Raw genomic sequence first — 24909 nt, 5'->3', positions numbered from 1 at the left:
TGATGATTTCATTTATTAGGGGAAAAAAGATATCCAAACCTACCTGGCCCTATGTGAAAAAGTAATTGCCCCCTAAACCTAATAACTGATTGCGCCACCTTTGGCGGCAATAACTGCAATCAAGCGTTTGCGATAACTGGCAATGAGTCTTTCACATCGCTGTGGAGGAGTTTTGGCCCACTCGTCTTTGCAGAATTGTTTTAATTCAGCCACACTGGAGGGTTTTCGAGCATGAACGGCCTGTTTAAGGTCATGCCACAGCATCTCAATCGGATTTAAGTCCGGACTTTGACTAGGCCACTCCAAAACCTGCATTTTGTTTTTTTTAAGCCATTCAGAGGTGGACTTGCTGGTGTGTTTCGGATCATTGTCCTGCTGCATAACCCAAGTGCACTTGAGCTTGAGGTCACAAACTGATGGCCGGACATTGTCCTTCAGGATTTTCTGGTAGAGAGCAGAATTCATGGTTCCATCAATTATGGCAAGTCGTCCAGGTCCTGAAGCAGCAAAGCAGCCCCAGACCATCACACTACCACCGCCATGTTTGACTGTTGGTATGATGTCCTTTTTATGAAATGCTGTTAGTTTTACGCCAGATGTAACGGGACGCACACCTTCCAAAAAGGTCAACTTTGGTCAGCTTTGGTCACCTTGTTCTTTTTGGTCAGCAGTGGTTTTCGCCTTGGAACTCTCCCATGGATGCCATTTTTGCCCAGTCTCTTTCTTATTGTTGAATCGTGAACACTGACCTTAATTGAGGCAAGTAAGGCCTGCAGTTCTTTAGATGTTGTTCTGGGTTCTTTTGTGACCTCCTGGATGAGTCGTCGATGCGCTCTTGGAGTAATTGTGATAGGCCGGCTACTCCTGGGAAGGTTCACCACTGTTCCAAGCTTTCTCCATTTATGGATAATGGCTCTCACTGTGGTTTGCTGGAGTCCCAAAGCCTTAGAAATGGCTTTGTAACCCTTTCCAGACTGATAGATGTCAATGACTTTGTTTCTCATCTGTTCTTGAATTTCTTTCAATCACGGCATGATGTGCTGCTTTTTGAGATCTTTTAGCCTACTTCACTTTGACAGACAGGTTCTATTTAAGGGATTTCTTGATTGAACAGTGATTGGCTAGTGAAATTAAACTCAGCTTTCCAAAACATGTGGTTGATCACAGTTAATTCATGATTTAACAAGGGGGGGCAATTACTTTTTCACATAGGGCCAGGTAGGTTTGGAGATCTTTTTTCCCTTAATAAATGAAGTCATTATTTAAAAACTGCATTTTGTGTTTACTTGGGTTATCTTTGTCTTACATTAAAATTTGTTTAATGATCTGAAACATTTAAGTGTGACAAATATGCAAAAAAAATAAAAAAAAATCAGGAAGGGGGCAAATACTTTTTCACGGCACTGTATATAATTCTGGTCTTAATCATATCTAACAATCAAAATCATTTCAGATGGAAGTCCCTGAAGCAAAATCTTATCAAAAGGGGGTCTGTAACCTAATGTGTATCAATTTAGGGGTCCTTGTCACGAAAAAGGTTGGAAACCACTGCCATATAGCAAAGCTATAAGCTAGCTAAAAGTGCAATCCTAAAGGATGCGAATGAGCTTGTCTGTATTCAATAATAATTACTAATTATAATAATTACAAAAAAAGAGATTTTTTTATTGATGAAAGAAAAACTCCAATGAATGACACGACAGTGGAACAGTTCATCTGAACTCTGATGCTTTTAAAAGCTGCGGAGCTGATTGTTAAAACCTGGAAGTTTTCAGCTGTGCCATCTTTGCATATCCTAAAGGGACAGGGGGGGGGACATGCACTTTACTGAGTGTATTATGAAAACAAATGATTCAATGTTACTGGATATCCGCAAAGGACAACAAACTTAAATCAACGCTAAATGTCGAGAACTCAGAATAACGGTGCTTTCTCAAACTGCAGGGGATCTGCAATGACTAGAAAGTATTTTAAAGAACTCATGGATCCATTTTCCAAAACAAGATCGAGGAACTGCTTTGGCACACATACAGTAGAAATGTAAAAGGTTACAGGAAAACATACATTAAATGGTCCTTTTTGAAGACATGCACAACACAAGCTTTTACAGACGCATTCTCAAACTCTGCGCATCGTGTGAAACTGTTTCCACGGGGGGGGGCACTCACTTCAACAGAGTCACAGGCACTCATGTTTTTATATAATGCCATTGCCATGGTTAATAAAAGCTTTAGGTCTTAAGGAATAATCTGCAATACTCCTTGACGTTCAGTGTGATTACATTATTCATACATGTTCAATAGAGCTTGGAACAAAATGATCCCATTAAACTAATGCGATTCAGCCCATAAGCTTTGTCTATTGGGTGGTGTGTGTCATTAAAATAAAGCAGGTCAGGTTGGGATGGACTGTGTGTGTGTTTGTGTGTGTTTGCGTGTGTGTGTGAGGACACAAGAGGAAAGTACAGTATGTGGCTTCTTCCTTTCAACCAGTACGTAGGATGATGTGGACTCCAGAGTCAGTAAAAACAGGACCGCTCATGTCTCCCACTTTGAGAGCAAAGGAGGCATCTTCAAAAGGCTTCTGCATTTGACCTAAAACATAAACAGATATGTTATATTAAAGTAATAAAATGATTATAAACATTCAAATAAAAATCATCTGTGACCTGTGTGTACAGTGCATGAAGTCCTGCATTCTCTTAATTACATTTCATTAAGTTTTAGTTTGGGTGTGTCTCTGGGGCACGGCCGGTGAGTAATCGTTATCAAAGGTATAATATGCAACTGTTGTCGGGTGCATTCAAAGTTTGCCGAACCTCCACAGCTCAACAAGCCGAGAGAGAGAGAGAGAGAGCAGCGATGGTCAAGCAGTGACAGTGACTGGACAGAGGGAGCGGCGATAGTGAGAACAAAACAGCAAAATCAGAGAAATAAAGCGTTATTTTCTGATTGTTTCTCAGCAGTTGCGTTCTAAAAAACACTAATAAACAACCAACTAACTCCGCACGACTCTGCGGGAAGGTGCAGAGTTGTCGGATTTTGAATGAATGCAGGCTTCTTGTCCGCTGGATCACTGGAACACATGCACATAACACAACCCGTTCCAATCTGTGAAATATGGTCGCTTTTTATCTAACGGAGCAAAGTAAACTTGTGAGTCGGTATCAGAAGCCGAGGGGCGTGACAAAGCGGCGATATTTGACCACCTGAACAGGCAGCACACCCTGTACGCTGTTATTGGCTCGGGGTTACACCCCCACGCGGGGCCTAAAGGCTGTTTTCAGATGCCCAGCAGCGTCCCGAGGTACGCAAATTAAGAAGAAAAGACAGATTACAGGCGGAGGGCTGCAGGGTCTCTGTAGAAACAGACACCACCATACACACTTCTAGTGGGTCAGAAGTGATTATTGGGAGGGATTGTTTTTGTATCAGTCTATATATTGTTTTTTTTAAGTTAATTTAGTTCATTCTTGCACATTATACCTTTAAGTTGGATGCTTGTCACCACAGTGTTGAGAAATAAGAGCAACAATGGCAGAAATGAGAATGAAATGAAAGAAGAACAAACTGCATCTCTGTGCTAGAAAGCACTGACTTGGGTGAACTGACCCTTTAACTCCTGGCTAACTAAGTACACAGGTGATACAACATAAATGCTCATGGACCAAATTTAACCTCCAAAATAAAACTTCCTGCACTAAAACTCCTCCTGGAAGTAATTACATATTTTTTAATCACACAGCTTTGTTGAATTTGTTGTCCTGCTAAATAAAATAACAAAAACATATTAACACACACATATTTAGCAACCCTTGACGTAATGTGTACAACTCTTGTGGGTTTGTATATTCATGAATAGGAGTGTGATGCGTATACTGTTGCATCGTTGTGTGTGTGTGTGTGTGTGTGTGTGTGTGTGTGTGTGTGTGTGTGCGAGTATGTACCTCTGCCAAATAATCCCAGATCGCCACCGTTCTTAGCTGAGCTGCAGTCGCTGAACTGAGACGCAAGGGACTCAAACTTCTCCTCTCCACCCTTGATCTCTTCTATGTACTCTGCACCAAAACAGAGAAATAAAGAACAAATTAAACATGTTGATTAGACCTGATCGAGCCACATTTCCAACCCCGCCCCCCCTCCCCCTCCGATGCCGTACGTACTCTGAATGAGTTCCAGGGCCTCGTCTTTAGTTCGTGTGATATTTTGTTCCCGCCAAGAAGATGGACGACGTGACTGATTATGCTTCACTAGGAGGTGAGAGCAGCGTACCTGAGTGAGTGGGAAAAAAACAAACTGATCAGTGTCAAATCACCTCAGAATCAATAAGACTGGTGTATTGAGTGCCAGTCTTTGTTTTTTTCTCTTCGACCAGTCATTCCCAAAGACTGGGTCGGGACCCAAAGGTTGGTCGCAGGAGGTTTTATTAGGGTCGCCAAATAAATTTGAAGAATTTCAAAGCCACAGGAAGGAGCCTGAATGTTCGTCCATCCATCCATCCATCCATCCATCCATCCATCCATCCATCCATCCATCCATTATCTGTAACCCCTTATCCTATTCAGAGTCGCAGGGGGCTGGAGCTGATCCCAGCTGACATTGGGCGAAGGCGGGGTATACCCTGGACAGGTCGCCAGACTATCACAGGGCTGACACATAGAGACAGACAACCATTCACGCCCACATTCACACCTACGGACAAATTAGAGTCAACAATTAACCTAAGCTGCATGTCTTTGGACTGTGGGAGGAAACCGGAGAACCTGGAGAAAACCCACGCTAACACGGGGAGAACATGCAAACTCCACACAGAAGGGCCCCAAGCTGGGTTTGAACCTGCGACCCTCTTGCTGTGAGGCGACCTGAATGTTCGTATTGATCTGATAATCATAGCCTACTCATAACATTGGGCTTCATTCACCAATACCTTCCTAACTTTGTTCTTAAATTAGTTCTTAAGAAAGGAGAAAAATGTACGTCAGATTCACAACGTGTTCTTAAACTGCAGAACTGTTCGTACCTGTGTTGTTATAATTAATCCCATCGTCCTTTTAAATTGAAGGTGTGTGCCAGTTGACCCTAATTAACATAGGTAAATGCCCTGCCAATCCCCATAAAAGGGCATGAGATTGCAGGGCCCTCTGCACACACAGAGATTGAAAAGAGAGAATTAGGTCAAGAATACCCGAGTCTAAAGAGGGTGGAGCACCGGACCAAAGTTTATGATATTTGGCAATCGGCAAAATGATGATAAATTATGTTGAAAACTAATGTGAAAACTAAAATGTCTAAAACCATTGCAGTGTTATATAAAACTATAGATATGTAGAATGAGAACTCACTCTATATACAGTATTGTTCTCTTGTAGTTCCATACATGACCTACTGTGTGGAGGTCTGGGGAAACACATACTAAACTCTCTCTGAAGGAAAGAGGTCATGCGTCATCAACGCATCATCAGTTACACCGTGCATGTGTTATACCCAGAGGTCTTAAAGTTCTGGCTGACTGGAATCCTTAAAAAAATTCCTGAATCCAGATCGCCACCAAAATCTAATGGATTGCATTCAAATCCATCGCAGACTTTTGGAGTAATCCTCCAAACGGACAAACCAACAAACCAGTGCCGGTGAAACATAACCTCCTTCCTTCGGCCATGGCGGAGGTAATAAGACATAATTAAATAAATGAATAACTAAATTGTAACTCATGGCTTAATCGCTGTTGATAAAAAATCGTATTAATTCGCTCTTTGGCTAATTAGAAAGTGACAAACCTATGACCTATTTATTTAAGATTTACTATAACGTCAGACCTCATGGCTTACTGGAAAGTGAGTAAATTATTAATAAAGTGTTTTGAGTTTTTAATTTAGTTGCATGAATTAGGCATAACGACTTCTCCCATGACATTAACTGATTGGGTCAGGAATTGAAAACGTTAATAAAGTTGTTAACCCCTTAAACCTCACGGACTCGCCAGTCGGTACAAAACTGACACTGTGCAGCCAAACTTTGTTTAAACCCACAAAACTTTATTTGTAGTTCTAATAGAGATCCCGATCTAATTAAAGTAAGTTATGGTCTGTTATTTCTTTGTAGCAGACCGTCGCTATGTATAACAGACTGTTGCTATGGGCACTGTTCTGTTGTCTGACTCTGGCGGATCATTTTTGTGTTAAAAATTAGTATTGATTTCTTAAGTAAGTAGCTGTGTAATAAGGGAGATAATGTACAGTTAGCGGGTCGTTGTTGTGAAATAAACCCCTTCAGGGTCTTGCATTGCCCTGTCGGGGTTTAATTCACAACAATGACCGGCTTGCTGTACATTATCCCGTACTTAACAAATGGATTTTATTACACTAAATGATGGCTGAATGCCATTTAGCTGCTTCAGTCCTGGTATTGTGCATGCTGGCTCACTGTCACTGCTTCCTGGAACACTTGAACAGAACAGAACATTGTAAATGTTATTAAAGACACCGGTGCTAATTATACTGCTTTTACAAATCAAAACATCTCCTGACGAACAAAGAACTAATTAAAAACACAAAGGTATCATAAACCCGCCAAACGGATCTTTCCTAGTAACCCAAATGTTGTTGTTCTATTGTTTTCAGCATCGCCCCGTCGGGGATTCTTTCACAAACATGACCGGCTCGCTGTACTTTATCCCTCACTTAAAACACCAATTAATAAATCATAACCTTTAATAGTGCCATTAGTTGCTATTTAATTATAATAACAATCATTAACAACAACACAATAACTAATTATAGGATGAAAAACCACACTGCCGTCATTCTTGTGTCGAAACTACGAGGTGAACATTAAAATGCATTATTTTATCTGATTCTATCATGTATAAATAAGACAAGCTTGTGTTTATCTTTGGCACAGTTGCACCTTGTTTAATACTGTATAGACCACAGAAACAGGCCTGGAGTTTATAGAACATAATTTAAATCTAAAATCGTAATATTGGTGAGAAAAAAATCACAATTATACATCACTGTGTAAAGTACTGCGTGATCAAATGAAGAAGTCCTACAAACAACAAAGTGTCCTGGATGACCCCGTGCCAGTTTGATTACTTCCTTGAGTGTTTCTCTGAATGGGAACGGTTAATTGTACAGTTCATTAGAAAGATGTGATCAACAGGGTGTGTACATCATCAATGTAATGTCAGCAGCAACACAGGTGTGGCACAGGGAAATGTTATCTAATGAATGAACTACCCTGACCTCTTGAACCATTTACAAAACATGATATTAAGATGTTAACTTTAAGACAAATTGTGTTTCTAGTGAAACTGAGTTATTATGGAAATAAAAAACCTCCCCGGTCTCCTGTAAACTCTACAGTTCAACTCTGACATACTGCTGAGTAGGTAGCACCAACGCTTATCTTCTAACATTAAACCTGCTGATAAAAATCTTAAAGAGTAACATTTGACTTCATCGCAAATTTTGACCTGGCATGTGTGGACGATACATTGGCACCAAAGCTTGTTTGTTAGAGCCTAAATGTCGACCATGAAGGAAAAGCACACACCAAAAAGATACATACATATATAATGTCAAAGATATTTGATATGTAGGCTGATTTATTTCATTGTTTTTTTTTTACTATTCTATTCTATGCTATTGCACAAAATGTGTGTATACTGCAACACTTATAATCTAGATTAAAATAAACAAAATGAAGCCTTTTATTACACACACAGGACTGAAACCACAGTATGAATCAGCGGGGTGTTGTAGTGCTTTGGCTCGTCTTAAAGGGCTGCTATAGTTTCTGCAAACCACCAGATGTCACTGTTCTTGCTTAGTTCAGCGCTCCAAAGCTTTTATTGGCAGGAAGTACCAACGCTTCATGTGGCCTCTACCAACCATCACTAACTTTAATCATCAAACTAGTTCAGTCTTGTTTTATGTTTTCTTGTAAAGTACTTTGTAACTGTTATTTTGAAAGGTGCTCTATAATAAAAAAGTTTATTGATATTATAATAATAAATACATTTAGAATATTACACATAATAACCTTGTCTGGCTCTCCACGGCCATCTCCCACCGGACGTTCCCACTGGCTGGCGTTGGTGATGTGGTTGAAGTAGTACACTTTACCTGGAGGGGAAAGAGAGATTAAAGATGCATTCAGTGACTTTTTTTATGCAAATGAAGGCAGCAGAACAAGTTGAAGACACAACATTAAAAGGAGCTCAATACGAAATTCAGAGCACGTCTATTGCCTCCACACAGCTCTCAAAGTGGAGACGGCTGATGGAGCTAACTTTGCAAACAACAGCAACATAACATATTACCCTAACCTTATTAAGTTGTTATGGCAACTGTATTTGGGGATGCACCAATCCAATACCCTAGATCGGTATCAGTGGCAATACTAACCTTATCTAGCGGATCGTATATCGGCTCTGACGAGACCGATGCACTTTAGATATACAGATTCTTTGTCAATATTGTCATATCATCATCATCATATAAAATTCAGGGTTTCTGCAGCCACTTGCATTCATGCAGTCACAGCAGGCTGCCAACTCAATTTTGGTGACACAGCACCTTATAATACTTCACATAACCAACACATCACTGGGTGCGAGCTGCCCAGCCTGCAGAAGCTGTACACCCAGCGGTGCCTCAGGAAGTCCCTGAGGGTTATTAAGGACAACACACACACACACACACACCCACAACAGCCTGTTCTCCATCCTGCCCTCTGGTAGAAGATACAGGACCCCCAGGACTCGCTACAGCAGACTGAGGAACAGCTTTTTTACCCCAGGCCATCAGACTTTTAAATAGATAATTCATACAACACCTTCTCACACAAAAATATATCTTATACTGTATATGTTCTTAATATGCCTTGTACAAAGTATTTCTTATATATGTACATTCATACTTTCTGATATGTATATGTTCTTAATGTATATGTTCTTAATATTCCCTTGTACAAAGTATTTCCTTTTATAATTGTATTATAACTTATTATTTTAAATGGAGCTTCCCAGCAAAAAGCATTTCACACGATTGTACCTATAACCGGCGTGACAATAAACATCTTGAATCATAAACATGATTCCAGTGAGTTCTACATATTGAGAGATGTACAGATGTTAAATGTGTGAAAAGGAGAGCTCTGTTTTTGGCCAAGATGAATTGAGTTATCAGAGCCAGCCCAAAGTCAACATTCATTCTCTAGACTAAGGCTAAGGCTAAGGTTAAAAAAAACTTTTACTTAAGTAAAGTTTTGAATGCATGACCTTTAAGTGTAGTGGAGGATCTTCAGTTTGTTATAAGTACTTTTTTACTTAAGTAAAGGATCTGAATACTTCTTCCACCACTGTTGTACTGTAACCTATAAGCCACAAAGCTGAGTGGGAAAAAGATGACATGAAAGATTTATTTATGCTTGAATTAGACTCTACTAAGCTTCTTTGGCCTCCCAACATAATACATATGTAAAATAACCTGCTGAGGCTCGTGCAGTCAGTCTGCAGGTGAGGCACTGAGCAGAGTGACGTCATGCAGCAGGCCCTGCATGCATCAGCTCTGCTCAGCGCCTTTAATGAAACAAAACAACCAAAACAACACACCAAACACCACATTTAACACAACACACCTGCACAATAGAGTTATGCATCAGTAGTTTCAGCATATCACCATCAGAGTTGAAGTCCCAGCTGCCTGGTTGCATCACTAAACACAGATGTTTGGTAGATGCTAACATCTACGTTAGCTACACATGTAGCTTAGCTTAGCATTAGCATTATTAGCTTCTCTAAAGGGGTTTCTGGGTCATTACCTGAATTGCGGCTCATTCTTTTCTCCCATCCTCCGGGTAACTTCTCCTCGTCTGCCATTGTTTCTTTCTGCAGCAGCGTTTTCAGGTTTAATTTAGCAATGAAGCTTCTGTGTGTTGAGCCTGCAGCTAGGCAACGTACGACAGTCAGCAACGTGTTTACGGTACGAGTTGTTTTCAGAATCAGGTCCCGCCTTTTTTACTGTCCTGTCATTGGCTAGCGTGGGCTGTCAATCATTAGTATGCGGATTTGATTGGTCGAGAGGCTTAATACACACACACACACTGATCCGCTTTACCAGTGATGGGAATTACGGCTCTTTTTAGTGAGCCAGATCATTTGGCTCAGCTCACCAAAGAAGAGCCGGCTTTTTCGGCTCCCAAACTTCACTTCTGCGCCACGACGCCCGCTGCTTATTTGCATAAAGTTGAGGGCTCGTCTACTTTATGTAAATCACGGGGCGTCCGACGCGACTCGCCGCCTCTCGAAACTCCCGAGAAAATCTTTTAAAATAAACGTTGTTGATCCAAAATAAAGACAGATTCAGCAACTGCGTGGCTTATTTCTCGCCTCAAATGTTTTCAGAAACACATTTCGGTGCACTATTTTCGTGAAATAAGAGAAGAAAGTTTCCAAACGAGCCTCCATACTGTTTCCGGTTTGAAAGCTGAGAGCAGCAACCCATGGCGGGAAAGCATTCGTCCAATCAGGTGGGAACAGCCTTGTGTCTAGTGACAGCCCACCAAGCGTCGCGTCCCCTCGCGATAAAAAACGCCCCTGTGGACACGTACCATGTCACTCTAAAGTTGGGCTAAATTTTGGTGGGGAAAAACTGGCATGGCCATTTGTCAAGGTGTCCCTTGACCTCTGACCTCAAGATGTGTGACTGAAAATGGGTTCTATGGATACCTACGAGTCTCCCCTTTACAGACATGCCCACTTTATAATAATCCTATGCAGTTTTGGGGAAAGCATGCAGTTTTTTTAATGCAGTATACATGGGAACTTGGGATCCTTGTACCATTTTGCATCTTAACAATACAATACAATAGGTGTTTAATTCTGGCCCGTGGCCTTCCATTGAGTTCCAGTTTTGGCCCTCCAAGGGAAAAGTTTGGGCACCGTTGCTGTAGACCGTCAGCATGCCGCGCACCTTCGCCCCTCTCTGCTTGATGGTATGATCCATGGTATGTCTGTCATCACCTGATTGGTCGCACGGACGTCATAATACAACATTCAGTCACAGTCAGTGCATGGAGTGCCAGTGCCGCGGAGAAGATCATCCTATCATTCTGCCTTGATTTAATAAAAAAAAACAAAAAAAAATGTCTCTCTGACGGGAGCCGGCTCTTATCGTTCACTTAAAAGAGCCGGCTAAATGAACCGGCTCTTATCGTTCACTTAAAAGAGCCGGCTCAATGAACCGACTCGTTCTGAACCGACACATCACTACGCTTTACGGTCGGAGCTCGTTCTTACAGCACCTCATCGAGATATCTCTTATTCTGTTGTGAATCTTTCCAGGTGGGATATGTCACATTTAACACATAGTTATTGTAGATGTAACACAATGCTCGACATCTTCAAGACTATCTTTACTTGTGTGCTTTGTAACAATACTGTATAACATGTTGATGGTGTTGTGAGCTTCAGCTAGCTGATGTTAGCTCACATCAAAACAACACCTGGCTGATTTAAACTCATTGATCTGTTTCTGTTTCTCTCCTGGCACGCTGTGAATGAACCAGTCTGGTTATAGCTTTTAACTACTATACACACACGAGTATCATTGTCCTAAATCATGTGTTGGATAGGTTTAAAGCGACTCAGCACTCACATGCTTCAGCATGATAACTAACTCTTCACTGCCTTCCTTCCTGCTGACAGACTGAAGATGATCGAGGTGGTTTGCAATGATCGCCTGGGCAAGAAAGTCCGGGTCAAGTGCAAGTATCCTTCAGAGAAACTGTGGAGATTCATCCTGAATAATGAGTCCTGACACACGTGTGTGTGTAATAGCTGGGCCAAACGTGGAGTTGATGAGGTTCAGGTTATTTATTGTTATTAAGCACAACAATTACAGAGAAGCAGTCCTTGCATCTCAGGCTCACTCCAACAATACTCATACAATAATAATAATAATAATAATAAATTGGACTTATATAGCGCCTTTCAGAAACCAAAGGATGCTTTACAAAGGGGGCACACAAAATCCTACTAATAAATAACACAGAGGAGAAACTATAGCTAAGTAATTAAAAGAGTGATGTGTAGGAAGATCATAGGCCTTGATGAACAGGTGGTGCTTGAGGTGTTTTTTTGAAAGTGTCCAGTATAAAAAGGTAAAAATACAAGAAAAAAAATCAGACTCTGACATAAAATAGTGCAGAAGTTAAAATATCCGGATGCAATATAACATATACATATAAAATACTACAGGTTATATTAGTGGTAGACAGGTGTACAGTAATTGCAAAATGAATGAAATGTAATGTAAACAGGAATGTAATAATGTATATGCATGATAGATAGATAGATAGATAGATAGATAGATAGTAACTTTATTGATCCCGAGGGAAATTCAAGTTTCCAGCATCACAGTTCCATAGTGCAAAACATGTTAGTAAAAATGTTAGTAGTGCAAAGTACAAAGTACAAAAAAATATACCAGATATAAAAATACAAGGAGATGAAGAAAATTGTTAAAATGTAATATAGTGCAGGGTAACAGCTGTGATACAGGACTATTAAAAAAGTGAATATAGTGCAGAAGAGACTTAAAAATGAGTATAGTGCAGGGTAATTTAGTCTAAAGTGCACTGTGTGCATTATTATCTGTCCTGCAGACCGTCCTCCTTTCTGAATTTTCTGTGTCATCACGCTGCTATTTCCTTAACCGACACGTTTCAGCTCTGAGGACACCATTGGAGATCTAAAGAAGCTCATTGCTGCCCAGACAGGAACACGATTTGACAAGATTGTATTAAAGAAATGGTAAGTTGCTCGTCTGGATTACTGACCATAACAAGTGTTTCTGTGTCTCCTATTAGCAGCTAAATGTTCATCCTCTGTTCCTGCAGGTATACCATATTCAAGGACCACGTGTCTCTGGGTGACTGTATCCTTTTAAACAATATTTCTAGCTGCTCTCTCACAAATCTCTCAAATCATAACATGACAAACTGCAGCCCAATAGGCAACAACAGCTGTCAGTGTGTCAGTGTGCTGACTTGACTATGACTTGCCCCAAACTGCATGTGATTATCATAAAGTGGGCATGTCTGTAAAGGGGAGACTCGTGGGTACCCATAGAACCCATTTTCATTCACATATCTTGAGGTCAGAGGTCAAGGGACCCCTTTGAAAATGACCAAGCTAGTTTTTCCTCGCCAAAATTTAGCATAAGTTTGGAGTGTTATTTAACCTCCTTTGCAACAAGCTAGTATGACATAGTTGGTACCAGTGGATTCTTTAGATTTTCCAGTTTCATATGATACCAGTATCTTCACTCTTTAAAACTGAACCCGCTACAACCTAAAAAAACGCAAGTTGCATTAAAGAAATTAGTGACATTAAATCAAATTTGCGTTAACGCATTATCGCATTAACTTTGACAACCCTACTTTTTAGATTTACCAGTTTCTTAACATTTTAATGCACATTTTGTAAACAAATTGTATTTAGCATAAGAAAAAGTGACGTTTTTTCTGACATTGTGTTTATCTTTTTCTCAAATTCATAACGGGCAGTAATGCTGTTAATTAAAATTTGTCTATGACATTATTACACTTGCAGTGTTCATTCACAGCCACCGAAGAACTGCAGTTACTGTAAGAAAAGCCTCCACATTATTAGAAGTAATTATCGGCTGAAATCGCACTTTTTGGAACAATAACAATTTTCTAATTTACCAGCAGATGACAAATCAGCCTAGGAGACATCGTGCATCCCTAATCAAATCCCAACAATTAGTGAGATTCAGATTATCAATAATCTGAAATTCTGTGTACCTTTTCTTGTATTGGGCTGGAGGCAAAGGTCGAAAGGAACTTAACACCTTTGGGTAAAAAGTCCCAAACTATTTGCACTAGTAGTATCTACTTATCTACCACTGATTTGGATGAACTGACCCTTGTAATATACTTGCAGTTGCATTTTTGAATTACTTTTGGAGATCATGTTGATTTTAAATAACATCAAAATAATGTCCTAAATTATCTTTATACTTAAAGATGAGTAAAGAAGGTATTTTTTTCCCACATGAAAACAGAAGGAGCATTTTTCTGATGCTCATCATATTATTGGTAGTAAATTTGTACCAAGCAGAACTATTTCATCTTGATCTGTTGTACTTAACCACGACCTCTGCAGATGAAATCCATGATGGGATGAACCTGGAGCTGTACTACCAGTAGACCAGAGGAGGACCAAAAGTTAATGCCACACAGATGACCTTCTTCCTCGTTACACACAAGGCCTATGGAAAGGAGGCTTGGTCACGGGCGGACATGGGTCTTGGGGTATAACACATTCGCAGTGTAACTGAAGCTGCGGTCGTGCGTTGCGATTGGCTCAATTTCAGTGAGTGCAGACCAGATTTCACTGCGCATGTGTTATAGCCCCGAAGATATGACGCGTTGATGACGCGTGACCCAGCCTCCTTTCCATTGTTCTTGGTTACACACACACACACACACACACACACACACACACACACACATACACAGATGGGATCGTTCGCAGGAAACCACCATGATCAGACGACACAACTAAAAGAGAGAAGGAGCAGAAAACACACAGACATAGATCTCAGTTTTAGCATATGATTTTTTATTTTTTTCCCCCACTAATTGTGTGAAAGACATGTTGTTGTTGTTGTTCTACAGTTTTTGTTTTGATATTTTGGAAATAAAGCAGATATTTACCTACTCACAAGGCTGTGTGCTTGTCGTTGTTGTCCTGTAATCTTAACTGTGACCTCTCTAAATGTCTGGGAGATATGATCAATGATAGAATAGTTTGATATGGTAATCTAAGGGAAAATAATAATAAGGTAATCTAAATCTTCCACTGTCCTCGGGTGCTCCTAACGGCATCTGCAAGATTTCACAGACCGGAGGAAAACAACCAGTCAGAACCGAGCTGGAGCCTGCCGTCTCTGAGCAGCTGTCAATCACTCACAAACTCCGATCAAACGGTCATTTAGGCAGCGCTGATCAAATATAAATCAGTATTCTGTTACTGTAATGCCTATTTCTCTCCTCAAATGTTTTCAGAATCATCTTGTAGTGTTCTGTTTAGCTGTAAAATGAGAAAGTTTGTGACCCGGTCGCCATGTTGAGATCAGTTGAGGAAATACCAAGCACCGCCCACCAGCCGGAGCAAACTTTCTAATTTTACAGCTAAAAAGTCCCTGGTCCATAAAGAAACGGTTCTCCCTCGACCTCAACCGCATCCAGCACCTTTGGGATGAATTGGAACACCAACTGCAAGCCAGGCCTCATCACCCAACATCAGTGACAACCTGAATGGGAGCAAATCCCTGCAGCCAGATCCCCAAATGTTGTGGAAATCCCTCCCAGAACAGTGGAGGTTGTCCTAGCAGCCCATTGTTTTGAAGTGAGATGTTCAACAATCACATGTGGGTGTAAAGTTCAAGTGCACGCTTTGTTACATACATGAACCAGACGTTCATCGGGTCAGCTGGACAAAAGTTTTATTCACATCACTAGACAGTCATCAGATCTCTCTCACATCCACACAGCCACACTCGTGCATATGGGTTAATGCAATCGATGGAAACCAGGTATCACATAGACCTCCAAACATACAGTACAGGTCTTCACGTCTCCTCTGGAGCCACGTCAGCAGTAGTCAGAGTAGTCCTCCTCCACATAGTTGGCTGGAAATAACCCCACCTGGAAACGCAGGAGCAGTGCGGATAAGACAAGACGCTTCACAAACTATAAATGTTGTTTTTTAATTTTTTTTCATCTTTGCAAATCCCTCACCCGGCCGTACACCTCTCCTTTCCACCAACCGCTGTGACCTTTCTTGGAGAGGATCTTGATGGTGTCTCCTTCCTGCAGCGACAGCTCTGAGCGGTCCCTGGCTGAGAAGGCGTACCTGGCCCTCACTACGCCTAAACTCCTCAGACTGCCTCCTGTCAGACAGGGCCAACGTGGCAACACGGATAAGCTTCAAAGAATAGTCGGATATTTTGGGAAATTACCTTATTCTCTTTCTTGTCGAGAGTTTGATGAGCAACACTTCTCATCTGACTCTCGGCAAGAAAGGGAATCGGTGTATAGAGAGGCGAAGTCCCTCCCCTTTCGGTGGACCCCGTGGGACCTTATTTCGGAAAAAATATGAACGGTAGTCAACAGCGAGAGACAAATATTTTTTTGATCCTGTTTGAATTGCACCATGAATCACACACATGATGTTTGTCAATTTAAAACATAATTTCGCAAGTCAAGAAAGTTGCAGTTTGTCGTAGTATCATTTAGTATCCCTCGTCTGGAAGTCAATGGGTTTTTAGTTAGATGTCTGAAATAAGGTCTGTGGTTAACACAAGCTGAAGAGATTTTAACGTTTTGTTCTACGATATAAAATACGTCAGTAAATATCCCTCTAGTGAATTTTGAAGCCTTAATGTGTCTTAAAAAAGGCAGTTGCTAACAAGTAGCTAAATGAGACTACTAAACGTCATCACGCCGACTCGTCCGCCTTTGCAGCCTCGTTGTGTATACTTGCGCTCATGCGACCGTGGTGTAGTTCGTTTATAGCCTAACGTTAGCTTTTTACTTCTGCCGATTCTATTCACGTTTCAAAAAGCCTAAAAGTGGTGTTCATTTGTGGAGATTATCTTGCTGAACAAAATGTTTAAGTATCATAAATGTCTGTTTGCCATAGAGCTTATTTTCTGCAATAATCTAAACACCCGATGGAAAAATCCCTTTAGCTTTTTGTCGAGGGAACCAGGGCGACGCTAACTTCCTGGTTGACCTACAAAAATATGTCATCCCTGGAGTTCTCTATCATGTATTTTCACAGTCTTATACTAGAACAGTTTTATGACAAACTGTGACTTTCTTGACTTGCAAAAGTATCTATTAAATTGACAAACATCATATGTGTGATTCATGGCACAATTCAAACAGTTCAAAAAAATATTTGTCTCTCGCCGTTGACTACCGTTCATATTTATTCCGAAGTAAGGTCCCATGGGGTCCACTGGAAGGGGCGAGACTTCGCCTCTCTTTTTACCAAATTGTCTAACTATTCCTTTAACGTGATCATAATAGGTAGAAGTGTGTGAAGTGACAGGAATGTACTGTACCTGGTGTTGTGTTTGGTGTGGAGTTTGGCGTGTTGTTAGGCGAGTTGCTTTGCTCTGGTTGTTTGTACGGCGTACACAGCGTGGTGTCCACATCCTTGAAGTATTCCTTCAAAGAGTTCTGCTGGTAAAACTGAATCATCTCCTGACACAGGAAGAACAACAGTAACATGTGAAACAGATGTTGGATGTGGTTTTGACATGAGGAAATAAGGTTACTGATTTCTTCTGGTCAGTGTCATCATATTTTAGCCAGATGAGGTTTGTGAAACTTACGATTAAACCCTTGAACGCTTTCTTCTCATTGATGCGGTACAGGCCTTCGGTGGACGTGATCTTAATGTGTCTGATGTCCATGTTGAACCTGGCAGAGCAAAAAGAGGGTTACAGATAAAAGAGATAACATTAAAGGAAGTCAACTGAGATAAATAACATGAGAGGGAAAGGTCAGTGTGTCTGATAGATGAATGGTGTCGCTGCACCTCTCAAAAGAAGGAAAACAGACTTTTCAACTTCTGCAAAGATGAATGGCTAATGGTGACCATGGCATCTAAAAAAAACTAACTTTTTAACCAAATTTGGCCCCGTTTTAATCAGGATATCTGGCCATCTTTTGACCTGTAAATGACCAAATCAGTATTTACTGAAAGGCCATCTTCAATCTGTCAACAGAAAAGAAATTTAACATTCCTCCTGATAAAACTCTCTTTACTGATAAACCTGCAAAGGCTTACTTGATGCTGATAGCAAACTCTCCTCCATCTTTCTGCCGCACGAGGAACGTCCCATCAGACCGGGGCATCAACAGGTTCTTGGCAGCGGTTCTGTCCATGTTCCCTGCGAACCTTCAAGCACATTGAGAATCAGATTATTATTTGCTTAAAGCTGGACTCTAAAATGTCAAAGTGTCTTGTTTCAATAAAAGTTTGAAAGTAACACAGTAATAAGTAGTTTATAACAGCCTATAATGTACTTGTATGCAGCTATAAGGATATCTGTAAGTGCTTATTAATGTACAGTATTTTTCAACAGTTATACATTATAATATAAAGACATTCTATATTATCACAACTGTATTTTAATGTGTTGTCATTCATTAGCTGTTTAAACACCAGCCTCCACTTAAGGGTGCCCACAGGAGGAGTTATACAAATAACAAACACTTATATCTGCTTACAACTATGATATAGTGTTGCAATAAACAATTTATTACATGTTTATTTACTGATTACAAATGCTCAATAGGGGAATGTAAACTAAAGTGCCAGCAAAGTGGTATTTATTTTTATTTTATGTGACTGCCTCGTCTTTGAAATGACTGATGATGTACGTTTTTGTTTGTAGAAAAATGATGTGGGTGAAGTTTGGTGCAGTCAGTGGGGTTACTTTGTGTTTTTGTTTCATTCAACAGTGTCATATTTGATGTTACCACCAGGTGGCACCAAAGTTCCTCATTTAAAATCCTGTACATGGTGACTTTAAGGACAATACCAGTGTTTTCACAAGCTGTTTCAGATTTTATTCATTGTTATTTGCAGCAGTTTGAGTCATCTAGACCAGAGGTTCCCAACATTTTTCCTAAAGGAACCCCTTTTCTATCAGGGACTAAACTGACAACCCCTGAGAGTGGCACCTTTTAAGTGGCATATTTTATGGATATTTCATATTATATTCAATGCATAACAATAACAGTACAGAATAACTGATAAACTGTACAATTAACTCAAATAATGAATGTAATAGCTGTAGTAAGTTTGCGTAAAACAAGCAATTTTGTTGAATTATGAGCAGATTATTTCCTGTGAAAATGATCATGGGTATCACGGAGATAAGTGACGAATAACTAAAGGTTACATCAGCACATTTCAGTATCTGGCTCTGTTTTTGTGGCTGTTGGTGTTTTTCTGTATCAGCTCTGTGGTGCCTGTTGCAGTTCGCTGCAATACAGGAAGAAATAAAGCTACGAGGTTACCAGGGGTTTGGTGATGTAACCTAGTTCCTGTTGATACTCACCAGTTGAAGCCAGACAGGTCAGGGGTCTGCCTCTGGGAAAGGGTGAGAACGCACAGAGGTTAGATGTAAAACAAGGTCTGTGGTCATAGTGGTAACTGTTCTTCGCTTCCTATACTGCTAATGTTGGTTTCAGTTCATGAAATGGTAGCCAACGTGCAAGCAGACACATACCGTTGGACTTAAAGGGGACATACCATGAAAAACCAACTTGTTCAGTGCTTGTGCTCATACATTTAGGTATCTGGAGTGTCTACCAATCTACAAACTGTGAAATAAAACAACCCAGTCAGTTCTTTGTGGGCTGTCTAGATCAGAAAACATGTGATTCAACAAGCCATTCAGATTTGGCTCCCCTTCCTATGTCACATGTAGGCTCATTAGAATATTTAGCCCACAGCTTGAGAACTACCATTACAAAGGTGCACCATATTTTTCTCACAAGCCAATCAGAGCAGACTGGGCTTTTTCGGGAGAGGATCTTAAAGAGACAGGCGCTAAAACGGAGCGTTTCAGACAGAGGGTGAATACAGGTATATTTAGACAGACAGTATGAGAAAATAATGTGTTTTTGAATATTAAAGCATTTAAACATGTTCTAGTAGAAACCCAAAATAAAAGTATGAACCTCAAAATGAGCATGATATGTCCCCTTTAACTGAATGTCTGTCATTTGGTTGTTTTTTTGTGCTCAGGTATTTTTGCTTTTTTAAGTTTTTATGGAATTTCAGTTTCTTGGTGAGTGTTTGTTGTTTAGGATCTCATGTTGGCTGGTGGATCGTACTCACAGTGATGTAGGGCTGAACTTTTTGGCAGGGGAACCATCCCATTTGACCAACAGTCAGGTTCCTTCCCTGAGTGACACACACAAAACAACAGCAAATCACATGGATGGACAGGGTGGACCAAGCAGTCATTGCAACATACAAATGAATCATCAGATCGACACGAATAAGTAACTTATAAACAAACCACCACCCTAAAATAAATGACTCATATGCAGTTGATATTGATCTGAAGCAATTCATACCAAATGTGTAAGAAGGGATTACAGAGGAAGTCTTGCAAAGCGTTGCAAAGCTGTTCTATGTACTACGAGTACATAGAACAGCTTTAAAGTAAGACCAATGCAGTTCGGTTTGAGGCCTTCATCATGAAACACATTACAAACAGCATTTAACAGCATTATAATGTGTTGTCTGATGACCCTGATGAAGGCTTAAGCCAAAAGGCGTTGGTATTACAGTGAAGTTGTTCTATATACTATAAGTGTTTTGACCTCTTCAGACTTTTTCCCATCTCCGTGCACCTTGGAATTAGGTTCTACAGTCTTGCAAAGCTTGAAACAGTATGCCAGAATAAAGTACAAAACCAGATTGCATGCATTAGCCCTTTTACTAGAACAAAAGAGAGCAAATCTAAGATTTAAATAAAGAAAAATCTCTTTTTCCCCTCTATTTGTGTTTATTTGTGTTCATTTAAAATTAAACTTGCACACAGCAAGAGCTAAATGAATCAAATAACTTTTAGTTACTTTCGTTAGTTGCTTGTATGTCGTAATATAGTTAAAGGCAGTGAAAGCTGGAATTGTACTTGTGAAGGAAAATTCAACATTCAAGATTTGAGCAGCTGCTGAACAGGAAGACACTTCCTCGTATTTTTTTTAATCCAAAGATGTTGAACAAATCTCAAATATTGACTAGTGACAAAAACACTTGAGTACAACAGCAAGTAAACAAAATCTAAACTGCTTTATCATGCAACTATGCTATGCGAAGTAGTACAAAATTCACACATCAGCCTACAAACTATAGTTTACTTTTGGAAAAATGATCTGCAACAAGGTAAATGTCATCTGATCGGTCTTTTTAACAGCAGACTTGTCATAGTAAGAAAAGCACAAGTGCTCCTAATAACATTAACGATGGCTCTGTTATATTTAAGTGTCCCTGTAAACCATGACAGCATAACAGTGAGCCAACATCAACAATACAGGAACCTGAAACCGAAGCAGCTAAATGGAATTCAGCCATGTGTTTTGATTTATTTTCCATATCAAAACCTTTTAACTGAATCACTCACACACAGGAGGTGTGCTGGTTGGGCACGAGGGAGGAAGTGGAACGCGATACAGAGAGGAAAATGACAAAAGAGACTGAAAGACACAAAAGCATCTCACACCTACGCATTAACCACAGGAAGCAAGGCTTGAAAAGACAACACAACAATGTGTGCCCCCCCCCCCAGAGTGTATACGCTTGTATTTGTTTTTTAACGCTACCTCCCACCATGGCAGGTCAACATCGGCCCGGCTCAGCTCAATGATGTCACCTTTAGAGAGGTGAAGTGGTTGGCCGAAGCCAACGGGGGGCGGCGGCAAGCCATAATACTCTTGACACACCTCCATCTTAGGAAATCCTGAGACAGAGAGTGAGGAGGAGGAAGAGGAGACGTTGAGATCTGATGCCAGAACTTTGACTCCATCAAATATTTAATTTACTCTTGAACATTTCGGAGGTTGTCTTGGAGAGTAAACATGACACTGAAGGGCTCTAATGTTTTGTTTAAGACTTTTCAAAGTAAAAAAATGTGCTGTTTAAACACATTATGTCTTACCAATGCTGGAATGTCCGCAGGACCTCTGTGTTTTCTGCTTAAGGAACACAAGACAAAAAAAAGTTGATAAATCGTGCCTCAAGTTTGATCTATTTATATCTTTATATCTAAGTTAAAGATGACTTATTATGCTTTTGTACTTTTCACCTTTCCTTTAGTGTGCTTTTAATAGTTTTTTGTGCATGTAAAATGTCTGCCAAGTTACAAAGCCCAAAGTCCACGCCAAAGGGAGTTACTCTCCCCCACAGAAACACTGCTCCTGAACTGCCTGAAACGCCTCGCTTGAAGTCCCGCCTTTTCCTCCGTAACATGGTGATGTCACCAAGTAACACATTTGCATAATACCTGCCTAGCGGCTACTTCGGCATGCCCTCAAACAAAGCTAGTTAGAGCGGCGCTGGAGCGGAATCCAAAGAGTTTGGTTCAGTTGACCAATCAAAACCGAGTGGGCCAGCTGACCAATCAGAGCACACTGGGCTTTTCGGGAGGGGGGGGCAGGAGTTCAAACAGAGCGTTTCAGACAGAGGGTTAAAAGAGGTGCTGCAACACAGCCGGTATGAGAAAAGTAAAGCATTTTTTGAAAGCATGTTAACATGTTCTAGCAAAAACCAAAAATACAAGTATGCACCTGAAAATAAGCATAATAGGTCCTCTTTAAATAAAAATAGAGCATTAATATTGAGGTGTAAAATGGTGTGCAGGGAGAGGAAAACGTTTAACAAGGGCTTAAACATCACCTTGACCTGATTAATATAAAACATATTCACAATGTCAAAGATAAATATAGTCTTACCTTCTTCACAGTACCAGCATGATCTGTAATTAGAAGAGGACAATCAATGTCAGAGAAGTGATAATTACGCAAATTCATGATAATTACACTAATCAGAAGTGTTTAAACACACACACATGCACATACACAGACCTGAGTTTCGTCCGCAGGCAGGAACTCTGCCTAAACACTCTTTATGTGCAGCCATTTTACAGCGGGTGCAGCGATAGCCCTGGTAAAATATCCCTCTGCAGACGACAGAAGGAGAGATTCAGCACCAGCGGACAAAACTTTTCAAAAAATGGAGCTAAGAGATGAAACAGAGAGAAAACAGCTCGAGAGGCAAAGTACCTTAACAGCATCGAGCAGGCCTTGCAGGAGGTGGTTTCCTCAAAGCAGTGCATCTGGAAGTCATGGTTGTTGGCTGTGGAGTTATCTGGACACATATTCGACCTGCAACACATGAAGTAAAACTGTTTTGACAACGCTGGGGTAACAAGCGTTCACAGAGCTGGTTTTCACTGGCAGGTAGTTTGACTTAGGTGAAAATAAAACACTTGTTGCCCTCTGCCAAGAGAACATCTATTTGGTATTCTTGAAACTGAAAAAAACAACAGCAGCAGCAACACAGTGCAGACTCCAAATAAAATAATCAACAAATCATGTTCATTCCCTGCAGGGTTGAGCAATCAGCAAAGCTGCAACACACAAACTAAACTGAACTTATTTAGTTTTGTTTCTCCTCTGATGTGTTTTAAATGATGTAATTTACTGATTGATCATTTGAAATTAAGGATGTCCTCGACCAGAGAAATTCTTAGTCAACTGATACTTATTTGATTTTATCGACTAATCGATTAGTTGATTAAATCAACAGATCTGTAAAACTAAGTTTTTCCACAAAGAATCACACATAAGCACAATTTAAAATCTATATTTGATCAACTTAAACCTGTGATAACTGACAAATCTTTTGCCACTTGGAGGCAGGGGAAACAAGCAATGAACAAAGAAGTCACAAGACAAATGTGAGTCTAATTTGTATTCTCTTTTAGCTCTGTTTTTGGTCTCCACCAACACCTGAGGGGAATATCTTACTGCTAAATGCTCCATTTAAATCTAGGTGACAATCTGGTGACAATCCTCTGTGATAGGACAGCGTTGACAGCGTGACGGCTATGACCGTCGCCTCTCCTGTATTCATTGTATACTAACGTTTGTATTTCTCACTATGACTCAGTTAAAATCTTTAAATTTGCGGATGACACCACCGTGACGGGTCTGATCTCTTGTAATGATGAAACAGCTTACAGAGCAGAAGTCTCCTCACTAGTTGAGTGGTGTGCTAATAACAACTTAATCTCAAACATCTCCAAAACCAAGGAGATGGTTGTTGACTTCCCCAAAAACACAGATGAGCTTCAGCCCCTAAATTGGGCATACACTGTACGATTTTAGAAATGTTGTTGTGTAATTCCTACTCCTACTGTACGACTAGATCGTTTGCAATGTAAAGCCAAATCTCATGATTTATGTGCTCACACTGTACGATCCGATCGTTAGCCACTGCGGAAAAATGTGTTTCAAAGCTCCGAGGCAGGTAAAGTTTGTTTGCTATAGCAGAGGTCTGTACGGGTCATAATGCTAACTGTGCCATCCTGTCTGCTGAAACATCTAAAAACAAGAGGTGCCGGCGTATATGGATTCGCAGGTGAATGAAATGTCAATGTTGGCCATATTGAAAGAAAGAAAGACCAACAACGATGTTATTTCTGCGACAACTCAGGAAGTTTAAAGTATCGACGGCAGGGATGTGTGATAGAGAGCGTTCTCACATTCTCTATCACAGTGTGGTATAGAAACTGCTCAGCGATGACAGGAAGGAGCTTAATAAGGTAGTAAAAGCAGCATCAAAAATCTTTGGTCAAGATTTACCAAGTATCTGTGATATTTATAACTCTTGCATGCTTAAGATGGGTCTGAAAATGATCAGAGACCCCTCTCATCCAGCCAATGCCCTTCAGGGAAAAGGTTGCATAATATCAAAGATGCTCTGCAAGCATGGTTTGAAATGGTATACACTTCCTGTCTCCTAAGTGGGCGTGGCCATGGCATGTGGATGAAAGCAGATTAGATTATATTTGCATATTGTATTTATATTTTCTTTTGCCTACCTTAGATTTAACACAGATAAAAGCCATATTTAGCATTATGAAAATTAGCTAGCTAATAGGTTTGCTAAGGCGTTAGTTGCCAGATCTCGTGTGTTGCTGAAACAGAGAAAGGTCTCGTACAAAGTAAATTTTCTCCTGATTTGTCTGTCTGAAAAATGTCATTTTAGTGTCAGAAT

At 40.3% G+C, this 24909-nt stretch overlaps 3 protein-coding genes across 13 annotated transcripts in view; 1 reads left to right on the top strand and 2 right to left on the bottom strand.

Annotated features, from left to right (window-relative positions):
• Positions 1 to 1644: 1644 nt before the first annotated feature.
• On the bottom strand, positions 1645 to 10013 carry pin1 (peptidylprolyl cis/trans isomerase, NIMA-interacting 1). The gene is made up of 5 exons (XM_037765030.1): positions 9825 to 10013; positions 8043 to 8125; positions 4163 to 4271; positions 3947 to 4057; positions 1645 to 2594 (listed from the first exon to the last, which is right to left on the bottom strand). Exons 1-5 carry the CDS (start codon positions 9880 to 9882, stop codon positions 2485 to 2487), a joined length of 471 nt encoding a protein of 156 aa, XP_037620958.1. The 5' UTR covers positions 9883 to 10013; the 3' UTR covers positions 1645 to 2484.
• A 1207-nt stretch (positions 10014 to 11220) lies between these two features.
• On the top strand, positions 11221 to 14762 carry ubl5 (ubiquitin like 5). The gene is made up of 5 exons (XM_037765031.1): positions 11221 to 11346; positions 11708 to 11772; positions 12733 to 12816; positions 12903 to 12940; positions 14194 to 14762. The coding sequence occupies exons 2-5, from the start codon at positions 11717 to 11719 to the stop codon at positions 14235 to 14237; spliced, it is 222 nt and encodes a 73-aa protein (XP_037620959.1). The 5' UTR covers positions 11221 to 11346; positions 11708 to 11716; the 3' UTR covers positions 14238 to 14762.
• Positions 14763 to 15516: 754 nt separating this feature from the next.
• The window catches only part of LOC119484867 (proto-oncogene vav-like), a 37938-nt gene continuing 28545 nt past the window's right edge, over positions 15517 to 24909 (bottom strand). For 7 of the 11 annotated variants that reach the window (XM_037764021.1, XM_037764020.1, XM_037764022.1 and 4 more), the window contains 12 exons: positions 22911 to 23012; positions 22713 to 22807; positions 22581 to 22603; positions 21788 to 21824; positions 21453 to 21589; positions 19960 to 20025; positions 19175 to 19206; positions 17896 to 18006; positions 17438 to 17525; positions 17165 to 17306; positions 15834 to 15985; positions 15517 to 15740 (listed from right to left, as the gene is read on the bottom strand). In XM_037764021.1, the coding sequence (XP_037619949.1) occupies positions 15687 to 15740; positions 15834 to 15985; positions 17165 to 17306; positions 17438 to 17525; positions 17896 to 18006; positions 19175 to 19206; positions 19960 to 20025; positions 21453 to 21589; positions 21788 to 21824; positions 22581 to 22603; positions 22713 to 22807; positions 22911 to 23012 (1039 nt within the window). In that variant the 3' untranslated portion in view covers positions 15517 to 15686. The remainder of the gene's footprint in view (positions 15741 to 15833; positions 15986 to 17164; positions 17307 to 17437; positions 17526 to 17895; positions 18007 to 19174; positions 19207 to 19959; positions 20026 to 21452; positions 21590 to 21787; positions 21825 to 22580; positions 22604 to 22712; positions 22808 to 22910; positions 23013 to 24909) is intronic. The other 4 variants (XM_037764024.1, XM_037764023.1, XM_037764025.1 and 1 more) reach the window with 4 other exon arrangements.

The sequence above is a fragment of the Sebastes umbrosus genome, chromosome 3 (assembly GCF_015220745.1).
Source record: "Sebastes umbrosus isolate fSebUmb1 chromosome 3, fSebUmb1.pri, whole genome shotgun sequence".
NCBI lineage: Eukaryota > Metazoa > Chordata > Actinopteri > Perciformes > Sebastidae > Sebastes > Sebastes umbrosus.
This window is presented reverse-complemented; position numbering and strand designations above follow the sequence as displayed.